The sequence below is a fragment of the Corvus kubaryi genome, unplaced genomic scaffold (assembly GCF_017639235.1).
Source record: "Corvus kubaryi isolate FWS band 111438036 unplaced genomic scaffold, C.kubaryi_AGA036_p1.0 split1-131, whole genome shotgun sequence".
Taxonomy (NCBI): domain Eukaryota; kingdom Metazoa; phylum Chordata; class Aves; order Passeriformes; family Corvidae; genus Corvus; species Corvus kubaryi.
In genome coordinates, this window is record NW_024582073.1 from 25,454,190 (window position 1) to 25,470,632 (window position 16,443).

Below are 16,443 nucleotides of genomic sequence, written 5' to 3' on the forward strand. Positions count from 1 at the left end.
GTCTGCAGCTTTGTGTTATGTGGATTGTTTAATTAAGGAGTTGCATTTCTTATCTCTATACTGAGACATCAGCAAGAGCAACGTGGTGACACTTCGTGACTTCTCCAAAGTGAGTGACACCTTGCAGGGGCACAGACTCTTCCAGGAACACTGCCCTGTCCACCACCTCTGCAGGATACCCAGCACTATCACCATAGGCAGGAGGCATTTGCAGTGGGAATGTTCTCCTACAAGGAAGGTATCTCCAGACAGGACCAGTTGTTCCGTCCAGAGGTCATCTTCAGTTGGTCCAGTACCTTTGGCCAAACACATAGGCAAAGAAAAACTCCAGAATTTTGTCCTCTGACAGTGATTTGGGTCTGGGTGTTCTTACAGTAAAGAAGAACCTTTTGTTCCATCACAAATTTAGAATGTCAAACTGATGGCTCTAGGAAGGGTTATGTCAGACTTTGTGCAATACTAAATTATCTGGCTTAGTATTTTTATAAAAGAAACATTTCAATAGGAGACAGTTCCACCATTTTACTAGATGATTCTTTGCCAAGGGTTGTTTTCCATCTTTGCAATAGAGGAGAATGTCAGTCAAAAAGAAACCCCCCTGAACTTATAAAATAGCTGTATTCAGCTTAATGACATGAAATCAAAAAGGAGGATTTGTTTTCCTGCCAAAACAGAACTTGGGCAAAAAACACTTCTCTACAAATAAGTTGGAGTTTAAATAACTTCAGGTCTGAAGATACAGAAACACAATAAACACTGATATTAAATTGTCACAGAGTTTGTGCCAATTGGGTTGTAAAGAAAATGACCTTCTATGTGAGTTGCATAGATGCTGAACCACCAGTTTGAGTCGAGCAAAAGGGTGACAGATATTTCAGAGCTCTGAACTACCTTGTAAGGGGTAAAGACTATATTTAAACAGATGTTCTCAAAGGGGAAATAGCCTATTCATTAAACCATCAATAATGCAAGGCCAAAGGCACTTGGTGACCTCCTCTAATTATGTGAAGTAGTGACTGTGACAACACTTCAGCCTACTGTAACATTTTATAATTCTGTCACAGGAGGAGATGAATGAACCTGCTCTGTGTGGCCTAGATCACTGATTAAATACCCACTTGTGAGTTGGATCGAGCAGCAATAGCTGTAGGAGAACCATCACAAATCAAAGAGCACCTTCCTACACATAGCTTGTATTCATCTCTAGAATAATTTTTTTAAATGACCCTACAGCAATTCCTGAAACTGCATACCAAAGTGGACACACTTGAGTAGTATCAAGGCGGGTAAATAGGTTTTTTTCTTCACTGGAATATTTGTGCAGAGTCAGACTGGAGCTTAATGAGCATTTTTCTGTGTTAGACAATATATATCCACATGAGGAGTTAACATTTCTACATGAATGCACCCAACGAAGACCAAGGCACATCCCACTGCACTGCACAGGGGTGTCTTTGGGGGTCAGGGGGATACCAGCCTTTAAGGCAGGACTTAGATTAGGTGGTACAGATCAGGAGGAGCTTAAAGGTTGTTAACATGTAGGAAAGGAGAAAGGAGACTTCAGAGACCCCCAAGGAAATCCCCAAGGAAAGAGGAAATCCAGCCCAAAGTCTGCACGAAGACCTTCTGATGCTAAATCATACAGAGACAGAAACACACACTTTCCTGTGTGTGTAAAAACTGCTTTCAAACATCTGGTGTTAGCAGAAATTTCTTAAACAACCTGAAGAGACTGGTTTGGGTGTCACATTGACTCACTGATGGTACTGTTTTGAAGCTCCTCCTGCCTGATGGATGCCTGAGCTCTCCGATCCTTGGAAAGCCAAAGGCTGTAGTAGAACTGCAGTCACTCAAGCTGGTTTCTCCAAATGAGAGACTGCATGGATCTGTGGCTCAGATACCCAAATTAATTCCTTTTTTCTTTTTTTTCCAAGGATGTGGAAAGCAGAGAACTGCTCTGAAGTGGCTAAAAGTTGCAGATCTGCCTCCAGTTGAATGGGAGTGAAGTCCACTCCCAATGAGAAGCTGCTGTTGCTGTTTTGGACACGGTTGGGCGCCGGGTCTGTGTGTGCTCACAGCCTTCACACACCACTGCACAAGCACTGTCTGGTCTGGGGTTTTCCATTGCAGATTCCTCTGTCCTGTTCACACACCGGGCAGCTAGGACCCACTGTGACATTGCAATCACTTGCTCACAGGAGCGAGTCCTCAGTCATCCATTAAATCCACTGCATTCCCTCAGCACCAGGACAGTGCCCACATGAGCCTGCTCTCTGCCTTCAGCCCTGTTCAGCATTTCCATCATCTTTTATTTGCAGTGAGCAAGAAAGCCTCATGGATCAAAATGAGCTTTTCCAGGGAATTTCTTTTACTGTTATGATAAAAGAACGCCTTGTCTCTATGAGGAGATTAGTTATACAAGTTGGCTTTTGCAGGCAGGAGAAAAGTCCTTGGCTTGAAGAGATTATGAGGTAGTTGGGACAAAAATAGAGTGCAAAGACCACAGTTTGAGAGGGAAGGAAATATTGAAGTATGACTAAAGGGAAAAAGAAACTGTCTTGAAAAGAAGGAGGTGGCAAGTCTTGTGAAGTGTCTGTAGCTGTTTATTTTTGCTTTTAAAGAGGTGTGTTGTACTTCTGTGGCTCAATTTCTAAGCTGGAGCAAAATGGGAAAATATTTATTCATATTTCATGTATTTGGACCCCTTTGCATGCTCTCAGTTTCTGCAGCAAGTGCATCACAACAGTTCCACTGACCAACATTCTTTTATATTTAGCACTACTAGGATTCCTAAATGTTTCACAAACTTTTAGGCAATCGAACCTCAGTACAGCTTGGAATAAGACTCCAGCCAACACCTATGACGAATGTGATCCCATCCCTTGAGCAGCAGCGCCTCCAGCAGGGTGACCTCAGCGGTGTTACTCATGCAGCCACCCCTGCTCTGTGTTTCAACTTGTCTCACGTGAGTGCTAAAAGGCCTCTTAAATGAGTCATTGCTACTTTTCCTCTTTGCACAAGTCATAGTGGTAAGATTATATCAAATACTGAAGAAGCAGTATTTGTGGTGAACATTCCTTGGTAAACTGTACTCAAAATTCTCTTCATATCTTTGACATCCAGTTCTGCTCCAGGTCATGCAATTTGAATTCTAGTGAAGTTATGGGGTTTATTTTTTTTAAATGTGAACAAGACTGGCAGTCAGTAGTTTCAAGTGGACAAGCTATATTTGTAGGGATAGTAGAGGAAACTGCATTGCCAGCACTGGTCTGATCTGGGTGACTTTGACAGCCTTCGCTCAGCTGAAATCACAGAAAATACTCTGTCATTGTCTTTGTCACCACATTCCTGCATGGGCACGGGATGCACAGCCCCTGAGAGACACAGCCTCCTGGTCGCTGAGGGGAAAAGTTCTAAATCTATTTAGAAAGCGTTTTATGTATTTAATAAAAAATCCCCAAAATACCCAAACAAACAAGACCAACCAAAACCCAAAAAACCCCCTAAATGTACGTCTTTTTTAGGGAAAAAAAATATAATATTTGTTAAGCTCACAGAGCTACGAGAAATATAATTTTCAGGTAAGTACATTTTCAAATGAGAGCAGAAATGAAATTTATACAGAAGCATAAAGTACTTTTAAGATGAGTTTATTTGCAGATAAGAGTAAAAATTGACATTGACATTATAAGGCTCTGAACTTTGTCACCGTTAACCACAAGTGTGCCTAGGGAATTACACACACCATAAACTCTATTTATTTCCCCTCTCCAGGAGCAGCCCGGGGCATTTCTGCCGGTGTAAAGCCACAGGCGGGGGGACCACTGGAGACGGGGCTCCAGCAGGAGGGCCCGCGAGGTGCGGGGAGCAGCCCCCGTGTCCCCGGCTCCCCGTGTCCCTGCCGGGGCTGCGGGGTCGGGGGCTGCCCTGGGCGCAGCCCCCAGCAGGTGGCAATGCAGGAACACCTGTAGCCCGTCCAGCCAGGGAAAGGCTGCGGCTGAGACCGCTGTTCCTTGGGAAAAGCCCCGCCTTGGAAATCCTGCTCGGTGTTTTCAGCATCAATTACAAAGCGTTTTCGCTGTCAGCGAGGTATTTTGTATTACTTTGTTTTTAAACGGTAGGATTTGAGCTTACAGGATTTGTAGCAGCAACCTGTGGCAATGAGGTGGATGTACCAGATCCAAAAGCTTAGGGGTCACCTGGGAAAGTCATGGAATCATTTATGTTGGAAAATAGTCCAAGACTGTCAAGTCCAACTATTGACCCAGCACTGTCAAGGCCACACGTGAGAGAAATTTAAATGCGGCATGTTATATTTCTCTGTATATACATATACATACACACACACACATATATGATGTGCAATGTCTCTTGAGAACCCCAGTCACAACCCTTTTTCCCATATTCTCTTGTTGCATCTTCCATCTCTGTGCAAGGCCACACTGTTTCCAAGCCAGGAATAAGTCCTGAAACAGATCAGAACCTTTAAACATAATCACAGTCTCACAATAAAATAGGCAAAGAGGAGATTTCATTTGAATAAAGCATTCCTGAGTATCACATCATAGAAACTAATTTTAATGACAATTTAAAAGACAACATGTCTCTGAGAAAGCACTGAAGGTGGGCCATTTTCCAAGAAGAATGACTGTGCTTTGTAGAAGGAAGTGGATGGAGTAACCCAAAATACAGAAACAGAAAAATACAGAAACATTAAAAGTGTCTAGTGGCACACTTTGCCTTTTTTTTTGAACACACACACACACACAACCCACCTAAAACAAATAAAACCAACCACAAGCCCCCCAGAAAACTGCAACGAAAACACCCCCTCCTCCCCAAACTCTGAAGCCAGTTAAAAAAATCAATATGGAAGATATTTGAGCTTGTTAAGAAATCAATGAAAAAAGTTTGCACCAAAAAGCTTATGAAAAACCTCTTTTCCCTTCTTATTATAACTGCAAAACTTGCTCCTGACAGAGAAGTGGCTCTTCCTTGAAAGGCCAGTGCTGGTGAACTGAAATCACAACTGAGCTGCCAAAACGTTGCCCTGGGCACCATAACCACAGGTTGGTGAAAGTGGCTCCAGAGGAAGTGATGGAAATGCTGAGAGGTTCCCTTACATGTGTGTGAACACAGTGTAACTTTACTTACTACAAACAAGGAATCCAATTCATCTGCAATCAGTGTGGTTTCTCTCATCTCCATATGCTTCTATCACTGCTTGGACTCTGTTTTAAATGGTGCAATAAAAACCTTAGGGAACAAAATTCATCTGATGCAGAAATACACTGCATTGTCTCTTCAAAAAGTATCACAGATCTTGAACTGCACAGGAATATTTTAACATCAATCCATATTCTGCATTTGCTGCTCAGAAAAGCAGCAGTTCTTGCTATTTCAGAACCACCAGCAAATTTCAAATATATCTCTATTGTATGGAATCACGCTGTTGGAACAGCAGGGTTAAACAGTTTCAGAGCAATAACAAAAAGCACTAAGTAGTTTAAGCTCTGTAAAATGTGTAAACAGCACAGCAAATACTAAAATAATATGCATTTTATAAAGTTCTTTAAAAAATTCCGTGACCTATAGGAAGGGTACAAGAACTAACAGCAGAAAAGAAATAGTTGCAATAGTGCCTATTAGTAAAGATTTAAGTAAGTTCTTATTATTATGAGGTAACTTATTAATAAAATAAAATTATCTTCAGGGAAAAATATCACATTAAATGATTCTGAGTATAGCAGTGAAAAACCCAAGAAACAAAAGATGAATTCAAGCTGGAAACCAGGCACATATTTTACCAGTGAGGAAACAGATTCTCTGTCTCATGATGAAGTTTTTCTGACAGATGTGCTCGAACCAAACAGCCCTGGATTGTAAATAGTTTTGAGACTCGACATCCAAAATCAGGACACTGGAGATCCGTTGCCACTGGCTCTTTTGGAAGGCATTAAATTACAGAGAAGACTTTTTACACAAAACAGAGATGGCAGGACATGAAAATCGTGGTGACTCAGACAGTAACTGTTAGAGCAGGGCCCTGGCCACTTGTGCTGTGGAGTTGTGAGTGGATCCCGGAGAGGGGACAGCACAGAGGGAGAGTGTTTTGCAAATAGAGTGTAAGAAAAAGGATATTATGTCTCTTGAAGCATCCTTGAGTTAAAAGCGACTGCTGGAAGTTTTCGAGAATGTTCCAAATGTCAAGACTCAATTACTTAAGGACAGAGAAGGGTTATAGGAAGGTTCCTCTAACAGTGGGAGCAGCCCCTCTTACTGCTTGGAGCATATGCTGTGAGAAAGCATTTTTAATCTTTGGTATTTTAACAGAACTGATCCATACTGGTACGTTTAATGGGATTTGCACAAAGTTTTAGAACATTCCAGAAACTTGTTCTATGAGACTTCATGTTTTAGCCCAGACCTTTTAGTATCTCTTCACCTGAGCACGATCTTCACCTACACCTTGAGGTGTTATTTTGCAGTAATTTTTAAATAGCCACCCAAAGGTTCAGTGTTAGGTTCAGTGTTAGGTTCACTGGCCCAAGGATTCTTCTTGGCTTCTTCAGCACTCTGATTTCTTTTCATGGTGTTCCTGGAAATCAGGATGTGGAAGGAAAGAAGACAAATACTTTATTCAGATAAAATTTTACTCCAGCATCTCACACCCTCAAACACAGAGATCACAGGTGATGTTATTTATAGATTCCCAAGGCAAAGTCATTATCCTTTGCTAACTGGTTTAGAATAAGGGAGGTATTTCTGGATGTGGCAGCTACTAATCTTACTTCAGTGAGGAATTATTAATTTTACCTCCTCAGAAGAAGGTTCCATAGACACAGGGAATATGTTTTGGCCAAGGGTAGGATAATTTCTCTCTTAACAGGGCAGGTGACATTCTTTCCAATTATTATAAAAATTAGGTGTGTCAACCAAGGTCTGTTACTCACTGAAGAAGCAAAACAGCAATTCAGCTGTGACCTCTGGGCTTTTCTCTATACCTGGTAGTTAAACTGAATCATTAGCTGTCCTATAAAACCAGCACCCTGTTTATTCACTGTTTTTTCAAGTAGGATAATGCAGCACTGAAGCCAGATAGCTGGCAATGGATGTGACAGTGACATTCAAAGGAAACAGATGCCACAAAGCCTGGATCATCAGAGGGTATGTATATCTGAGATCAACATTTGCAAAGTGCTGCTGGAAAAGAAAAGCCAACAGATTTGCATCAGCAACATCAATTCTCATCTATTCTTCACTGTCTGACCATCTAACAAGATAGGATCACTCATTCGATGGTGTTCATCTCATTGCAGGGTTGCTCCTCCTGGAGCTGGCCGTGTCTCAGCTCCCACACACAAAGGTTGGCAGCACAGCTGCTCCAGGCACCTTCTGTACCCAGAGGATGGGCAAGTTGCAAATGCCCCGAGGGCAAGATCTGTTTACAGACTGGAGAGACTCCTTGTCTTTTTGGCTCAAGCCTCATGATGACTCCAGGAAAGAGTCAGGAAGCAGGCTGTAATGCTCCTGAGATAGGAATGTGACATTGGCCTCAGCTCATCGGAGCTGGGAGTGACCCTCCCCTCCATAGCAGACCCCTCCCACTGCTCAGGTGTCTGCAGCTGGCACAGACAGCTCAAGACGCTGTTGCTGTTTCCGTTGCTCCAGCAGCCACCCATAGAGATGCTCTCCTGGTGCATCCCCCACCACCCAGCCTGAATTCTTCTCCATTTCCTATGATGGAAGCCAGCCCTGTAAACTGATGTTCCTTATGGCCACAAATAGGATCAAATAATTTCATGAGCTCCTGTGCACGTACGAGCAGGACAATGAGACAGTGACTGGAGTGTGCGTAGTTTAAAATAGAGAATTATGTCACGATGCTCATGGAGAAACAGCCTCTTCCCCCACACCACTGATCAAAACAGCTTCTACAGAGGAGCCACCTCAAAGGGCCAGCAACAAGCAGCCAGGGGTTCAAACCCTGCCTGTTGGATTTTTGCCCTCCCAGAGCAGTTCTGCAGCAGGGCACAGAGCTGGTTCCAGCGGAGGCGATAGCTGGGCATTACAGCACAATGCCAGGATGATGCCCTTCCTGGCAGGGATTAATATGACATTTTCCTTAATGACTGCATCCAGGGCAACTTGAGCTTTTTTAAGATCAGTATCTCCCTGGCCCCTCCAGTATTTAATAAAATATTTCTCTGGTTTGCATCCCTAAAGCTGCTACTTGAAAGAGGAGACATCTCCATAAGGAGCATGCATGGGTACCCTGAAGAACTTCCCACAGCTCTGCTCCTGGCTCTTCTGAGCAATTTGTCTTGCTGTGGTTTGCCAAGAAAGAAAAGGAAATAGTCTACTGGTTTATTGTCTGTTTATTTCCTTTTGGGGAATTTGTCTATATGATTCCACTTAACCTCCGTGGGTGGCGAACAAAATATTTAAGTTAGTTAAAGATCTTTTTGTCCTGAAGTGAATAGACCTTATAATCTTTTTCTCCTCATTTTTCCTTCTGGTTCTGTCAGGAAAAAGTCCTGGCTGGGAATGCAGATGATCTCCCTGGGAAAATCTTTTGCTTTGCTCTGTGGGATAGGTATAACTATTTCCTTAAATGCACAACATAAAATTTAATCTTATGGGATAGGAAATAGGGTCAAAGGAGTAGGTATAGATGTTATCCCCACTTAACCAGCTTTGGATTTCCATTTTAGTTTGGAAAACTGAACAGCTCAGTGCTTCCTCTGCAGCAGCTGCAGTGTAAGAGATATGACCCGAATACCCAGGGCTGTGCTCGAGCTTCCAGCACAGCAGCACCAGACCCCTCTGCAGCCCCAGCATCAGAAGGAGCAAGTCCAGAGGAGGCCACAAAGGTGATCAGAGGGCTGGAGCACCTCTGCTGTGGAGACAGGCTGAGACAGATGGGGGTGTTCAGCTTGCAGAAGGCTCTGGGGAGGCTGTCCAGCACCGTCTAGAACCTTTTGACAAGGGCATGGAGTGACAGGACAAGGGGCGTGGCTTCAAACTGGCAGAGGGCAGGGTTAGATTGGATATAGGGAAGAAATTCTTTCCTGTGAGGGTGGTGAGGCCCTGGCACAGGTTGCCCAGAGAAGCTGTGGCTGCCCCATCCCTAGATGTGCTCCAGGGCAGGCTGGATGGGGCTTGGAGCAACCTGGTCTAGGGGAAGGTGTCCCTGCCCATGGCAGGGTGTTGGAATGAGATGTTCTGCAAGGTCACTTCCAACACAAACCATTCTGATTCTACGCGATGTGATTCCCAGACTGGATACTAGAGCACCTTCTTTCCATTAGATCTGAACAATTAACAGTCCCAGGAGACTGATCACTTGGTTTCTATAACTAGGCACAATTCTTTTCACTTCCATGTTGCTAAGTTATTTCTGGTTTTCTCAGTGCATCTCCCTCTCCACACCACCCACCGATGTTGCACATTCCCATCTTTATTAGGAGCAAGCAGCAAGGTGCTGGGTGCAGTTTTGTAATCACATCTGGATCTCTATCACACAGTACTTCCATTTTAACTCTTTCTTCTTACTTCTTACTTTTAAAAGCTTCAGTTATTTTAAATTCATTGAAAGGTAACTGGCTGATAACATTTCTTAGCTCTACCCTGATGCTTGATCTCATTTTCAATGAGTCAAACCAAACAGCTTTTCTTGTTCAGCAGCCTTTCCTCTTTCTTGTTGTTCTGCTATTTCCTATTGTTCTTGTGGTGCTACTTATCGTACAGCTGATTTCCTCTGGCTTAGGATACAGACCTCTGATAAATGTAACATGATCAAATAGCAGGATTTTATGGTGTAGCTGGAAATACCTGATTCACAACTGTGAGCTCCTCAGTGAAATCGACTTGTTGCCAGCTAGCAATGAGGACTAATTTTGTTTTTGATGTTAAGAACTCCCATGTACTGAGATTAGGACTAGATGTCTTAGGAGTTTTTTTTTTTAGTGCCTAGCTCAGATACACCTTGAACTTCTCACAAAAGCCAGCTGTAAGTTGGAACTACTTTGTGTTGGCTCCACAGCTGCTGTGCCAAAAACATCTTCAGCCCTCACATCCAACAGTAACTGAGCTGTAACTTGCTCCCTTCCTCTGGCCTTCATGGCAAATTTTTTTCCCAACTGTGTGCCAGAGATACTTTCCCATACAGAACCTACCTGGCTATAATCATCTCTTTCTAAAATGAAGAGAAAGCTGAGCTGCTGAAAACTTCTCAGAGCTTAGCTAACACTTATCTTTAAAATAGATGACTGAATTAAGAAAATGCTGCCTTTCAGTGATGCACATTGATGCACATTACAGAACCAACCAGACACTGAATCTTTGGAAAAGCATAATGGCAGGGAGATCCTGGTGAATATATGACCCCCTCACCATCAAACAAGGAGTTGCTATAGATTCGGTGACTAGAGGAACCTACTGGCAGTTTATCTGTTCAGCGATCAGAGGAAGATCAGACTTGATCAACTATCATGTGGATCTGGGCTGGGCTTTATTTGGAGAACAAATTCAGAGCACCTCATTACGGAACATGAAAAAGCAGGAAAGAGGAATTTTAAATACTCATTTTGTTGTATCAAGTGACCTCTATTGTGCAACAGGACGCCCACTGCACAGTGTCACAGTGTGGGTCTCAAAGCATCCTCAATAAAAGTGTTCAGTGTGTTTCCCAACACACTCTGCTCAGGCTACCTGAAGCTGAAAAAAAAAAAAGCAAATCAGGGTATTCATTTTTTTTTTTCCTGAATAGTGGTCCATTAAGCATGTTCAAAGGCTTCCTTTTGGCAGATTTCCAGCTGTAATTTTATCATTCTTCCTGTCCCAAATAACTTTTTTTTTTCTGCCAAGGAGTAATTTTATTACTGAGTAGGAAAGGCCATGCTTATATTAAAGAAACCCCCGAACTCATACCAGTCCATCAGTCTTTAAAGCTTCTGGTAAAATGTTTTGCCTGAGTTTGGTATCAGCTTTGCTATTTCCTACCTAGGAAGTATTGTGACCTCAGTGTCTTGAACCCTTCTCAGCCTGGAAGATAATGGAAGCTGAAACAGGTACTCCCCTCCCCTGCCCCCTCATGGCACTGTTAAGAGCTACCAGTATATCTTTCTCTGCAAGAGCAGAAAATCTTCAGCATTTAGAGTAGGGCTTTGGACCACAACAAACAGAAGGAAAGGTTAAGGCAGTTCTCATCCTTGGTGTAACTGGAAATCAGAGGAACCTGTCCTGACCACAACTGGGACAAACTGTAGCCTTCAAACAGGAACACCACAACCAAAATCCAGAGCCTCCTTAAGCTGCCTGGCAAGACTGAAAAAACATTACAGTGAAGGATATTGTTCATTTCCAGCTTAGCCAGATCTTGAAACTCTTTGCTTTACTAGAGAGTTTCTACCATTTTAAATAATTTTTTGCTTACTGAGGCACCTGGTTTGATGGCTGGGGCTGCCTGTGAGATGAGCTGTGAACCAACACCTCTGTTGGATCGGGAGCTCCAAGCTGCACGGAGCAGCCATGGAATGCCAACCAGAGCTCCAAGCTGCACCAAAGCAATCCATGCTTGCCACCGTTTCTGACCCTCATAGAGCTGAAGGCTTCCAAAGCCATGCCAGAGCAAGCCTGAGAGCAGCCCAGCAGTTCAGAAGGGCCAGCCAGGAGGCTACAGCTGCCTGTGGCACACAGGCCGCACTGCAGCCAGAATGGGTTGTGTGACCACAGATCTGCCAAGTGAGCAATCAGAGCTAACAAACAGCTGAAGCTCCCCTACGCTCCTTCTGGAACACTCCCTTGTAACACACCATCAGGGACTGAGTCCTCATGTTGGCACCTGGCCCTCTGGAATCACACCTCCCATAGATGGAGGTCCTTGTTGTAGGACAGCTGTTCTCTTCTCCTCCCATCCCAAACTAGGTTTTTTTTGGGAGTGTGGGTTTCTCCACCACTCTGCTCGGGTCACAGAAATCAAACAAGGCTGAAATCTCAGGAAACCACAGCTCTAACTGGTACTTAAAGAGAAGGAAAAGCAGCAATTTCCATGCCCTACAATTGTTGTGCAGTTACCACACATTCCCTCAGGTCCAATAGAAATCTACCTCTTCTTTCCTCCTTTGGGCCTTTTATTAATTTCTGTAAAGTAGGGAAAAGTGAGGCTGCCGTCCTCAAGGTATGCTTGCCCTTCTACAGTGATGCTGTACACAGTGCCCCAAAGAGACAGAGGTGCTGTTCCATGTGGGTTTGAGTAACACTGCTCCTCAGGGTGACATCCTCTCCTCCTCTAACTTGAGGGTGCTTCAACTCTTGCCCCAGGAGAAAGGAAGAGACCAGTCACTGCATAACTGATAGCAAATTCGTCCAGTACTAACATAAGTTCTCTCAGTATCTGTCTCCACCTATTCTTGGCACATTACTTTTGCTCTAAGGAATCATTAAAATCTGCCACTTCAGAAAGTGCCCAGAGAACAGACGCAGCAGTGAGTGCATGAGCACTGGCCTGCGCCAAGTTGCCAGCACTGCAGCAGTCCAGACAAACATGTTCTGAAGCATCCACAATGATGCTTACTGAAAATGGAACCTTTTCAGACACACCTCCCTGGAAAGCCCAGGTATTTACAGTTTCACAGTGGCTAGTACAATCAGTTTAGCAATATCTGTGACCTTTAAGTGTTGAACATGAAAATAAGTTGTGGTCCTCTGACTATGCTTTGTTAGCATTCTTTAAAGCATGAAAAACCCACACCTAACATCACCCACAACATTTTATTAACAGGAAGGCTCTAGGACATTAAGCAGTCTTCTAGGAAGAGACAGAAAAAATCCTCAAGTATACTGTTCATATATGGAAAGTTTAAACCAAAAATACTTATTTGACTGAAATGCTCTGAAGAACAACGGTTATGGTTGTTGTGCGGCATTTTTTTGGTTTGCTGGGGGATTTTTTGGCATTTTTTTGTGTGTGTGTTATTTTTCTTCTTCTTTTTTTTTTTTTTTTTTTTTTTAGTCTTGCAGAACACTGAAAACCAACACTTGGAAGTTACACTCATTTTAAGAGAGGCCACTGTCAGAGTTCATTTTTTTTACATTTAAACACAAAACAGCTTTCTAATTTTATATAATCAAGAAATGGAAAACAATTTTTATTAACAGTCTTACATTTACAATCTTTTATTAGCTAATCAACATCAACATGCAAAAATAAGCGCTAAATACAAACCTCTACAATATGGTTTTGTTTAAACTACAATGGTTTAATTCTTTTGAAAAGTCATAAGGATGTGTTCTGCAGTTGTTAAAATTGAACTATTAGTTTCAGTAATGAATACTATTTAGACCCTAGAATTATGTAGTCATCCTGCAAGGCATCTTCAGAAACTTCGCCCAACACTTAAGAATACCAGCTCATTGTCATGTGAGTACATTCTCAAAGCAAGAAATAAGGCAGTAGCACTAATGATTTCATATTGAACCCTATGCACATAACTAATAACTTTAGAAGGACTTTAACACTATGGTAGACTGGAAAAAGAACATTTAAACAAGCACTGGATTTTGCCTGAAATGTTCTGAGTTCTTCTTGATATTTATGCAACCTCCTTAAAATATTTGGGTTTGGAAAAAGACTTCATACTCCTTCAAACCAGTCTCTATTTGATCCTCCAGAGAAGCCACCTTGTGTCAAAGACATCAAAAATATCTTCCCATGGAAATAAGTTATATCATTCATGTTCAGGATGACTTCACCAGAGGATCATAAAGAAGGCAAAGAGGAGTTTAAAGGAGAACACATTGGTAGTATTGAGATCTTTGATAACAAAAGGGTCTTGGACAATTGTGAAAAAGAGGGAAAAAAAATGGATTTCATTTCAAATCTGTTGTAACTTTTCCCCCAGTGCAAGTGTCCATCTTTAAAGAAAGCTATCCTTTAGAAGATGAAAGTACTTTTCTTTGAGAAGAGTCCAATTTTTGACCTTATGTTACAAAACCTTAACAATCAAAATTTGTTTTTGTGTTTTTTATTCAAGTACAAACTTAAGTCATAATTCCTCTCTTTTTTTTTTTTTTTTTCCCTCGTTTCAAGAGTGTTTATTGTTGCTCATTGATCTTTGGTCGCAAGAAACAATAATGCCACCGACAGGTCTGCTCCCCAAGGTGGCAGGTTTTGCTTCTTTGCCACACATTAAGGCCCCCCCCTTTACAGGGTATGCCAAGATACACTGTGTCAAAATTCCAGCGGCACTTCATCATGTGTTTTACGGACCTACATGATGTAGACTTTCTCAGCTTGTGAGAAGTTGAAGACTTCTTTGGTTCTTGGGCAAATTACTTTGTCATCTTGACGAATAGAAAGCAGAGACTGAAAAAGAATGAAACCAAAAGATAATATTCACAACAGTAACTCAAAGCATTGCTGAACTGTTTAGGAAATGAATTTTTAATTTAAAAAAATATTGTGGTCTGAGGTCAAAACATCTTTGCCCCCAGAAGTTATTTATTCTACATTATTGCACTCTGGAGGGAAAGATTTCCAATGCCATTTGATCTCATGTTACAAATTCACATAGTTAGGTATGTGACCATTAATATGTCTTCATTAAGAGCAATTTAAGCAGCTAAATATACAGTCCTTAAAAAAACATTACTGCAAGAATTATTTTTCTAGCTTCTGACTAAGTTTATAAGCTCTTATTTTAATCTAGCAAGTTATTCTAAACCACTGCTATTTTAGCCTTCAGCAAGCCATTGACTCCAACACTTACATTGTATCCATAGACATATCCATTTGGTAACATCATAGGAGGATTATTTTCGTTCATTACATCCCCCGAAATCTTGCAGACTAGTCGGGAGTTGGCACAATGTGCCATCGGCAAGGGCTGAGCCAGCTTGTTCAGGGATTTGCTACACACAGGGCAGTCGGGGTTTTTTGAGCTCCCATCCTCTTTATAACACTGTCTGTTAACAGCAAGTTAGGGAACAATCACCACAGTGAAACCATAATTAATTTCCCATTGTATGGGAAATCTTAAAAGATCGTCAGCTGTGCCAACAGAGCCCAGGTGACAGAATGCACAGGAATATTTAATTCAAGTTTAATGTGTACATACAAGAATCAAGGGTTTGCTTTGTTTCTAGGAACAAGAAAGAACCACACGTATCTGGCGGCCTGCACAGGTAAAGCTTCTGAGGTGTAGCACTCCAGCACCAGCCCTTCTCCAGCACAACACAGTGTGCAGCAAACCCAATAAAATTTCAAAGGATGCAGATATTTTTGAATATTCACATAAAACCTGCCAGGTAAGTTTGTGTTTCAGTGCTTAAAAACCAGTAATTGTGACCCAGCTCACTAACCCTTGCAGGCATATTCACTGATTTAAGACACGTGAAAAACAGCCAAACCAATCACAATGTTACATTTTACCAGAAAATTTTTGTTTGGGCATGCCTTCTTCTTAAACCACAATGCTATTTATTATTACCTCCCTTTAATTTAATAGTGACCAATTCATACTCCATCTGAACAACTCATGAGCAAAAATATTGAAGTGTCACATTTCTTATTTAAACTCTCTGAAAAGCATCCATAAGCCAAAAATAAACCCCCACAAGGCTTTTTTTCACTCCCAGTAATATCTGCATTGAAGGATACGGTGTTTTTATAGCTGAAAGGCCTGCCTGGAGTGTTATAGTAAAAACAGAATTGTTTCCCAGCTGATGTAGTCTGTAGTTATCATATCTAAACTGTTGGATCAGCATTCTCCATCGAGCAGGGTCCAAGAGATCCTGTTAAAAAACAACACAACTATAAGTTGCTTTCAATCTAATTGTCCCAGGGAGCAAAAGCCTGGGAGTAGCAAACTGTGCAAAACTCACTCAAGCAAACCCATCACAAAACAGAAGTGGACCACCCCGATGCATAATGTTTAAGAAGTACCTTTTAACATTACTTTATTAAATCTAGTATTATTTAAAATAGCTGGAGCAATATTCAATCTCCCTTCAATCTCCAGATGTTCTAATCAAGGTATATAAATCTTGGTGAGGTTACTTCTTCCATTTAGTTTCCTAGAATACTGGACTACTTAGGAAACAACATTAGTACTCCACAGCCTCCGAACCATTAACATCAAAAAGTCAGAATTGTTTTTAAATCACGTCAGGCTAATTCTGCTGATAATCATTTACAATATATAATATTTACAGAATTTTGTAAAAACATTTCAAATTGAAGAAGTTGGCACAACCCCAGGTTAGAGAAAGCTTACATAAGCTACTCAGAGACAAAATTCTATAATGGTGTGTGTGTTACCTAAAAGTCAGGGAATAGTAATTAAAGACAGGATTTTTCTTTCCATGGAAGTAAGAACTAAACCCACAGGTCACAGATATATTGAACCCTAAAAGCAATGCTGTGAAAGAGTCACGTAGGAA

The 16,443-nt window shown here is 41.8% G+C and overlaps 1 protein-coding gene across 4 annotated transcripts in view; it reads right to left on the reverse strand.

The window, feature by feature from the left end:
* Positions 1 to 14,080: 14,080 nt before the first annotated feature.
* The window catches only part of MAEA (macrophage erythroblast attacher, E3 ubiquitin ligase), a 48,717-nt gene continuing 46,354 nt past the window's right edge, over positions 14,081 to 16,443 (reverse strand). For all 4 annotated transcript variants that reach the window (XM_042053271.1, XM_042053273.1, XM_042053268.1 and 1 more), the window contains 3 exons: positions 15,662 to 15,795; positions 14,772 to 14,967; positions 14,081 to 14,368 (listed from right to left, as the gene is read on the reverse strand). In XM_042053271.1, the coding sequence (XP_041909205.1) occupies positions 14,273 to 14,368; positions 14,772 to 14,967; positions 15,662 to 15,795 (426 nt within the window). In that variant the 3' untranslated portion in view covers positions 14,081 to 14,272. The remainder of the gene's footprint in view (positions 14,369 to 14,771; positions 14,968 to 15,661; positions 15,796 to 16,443) is intronic.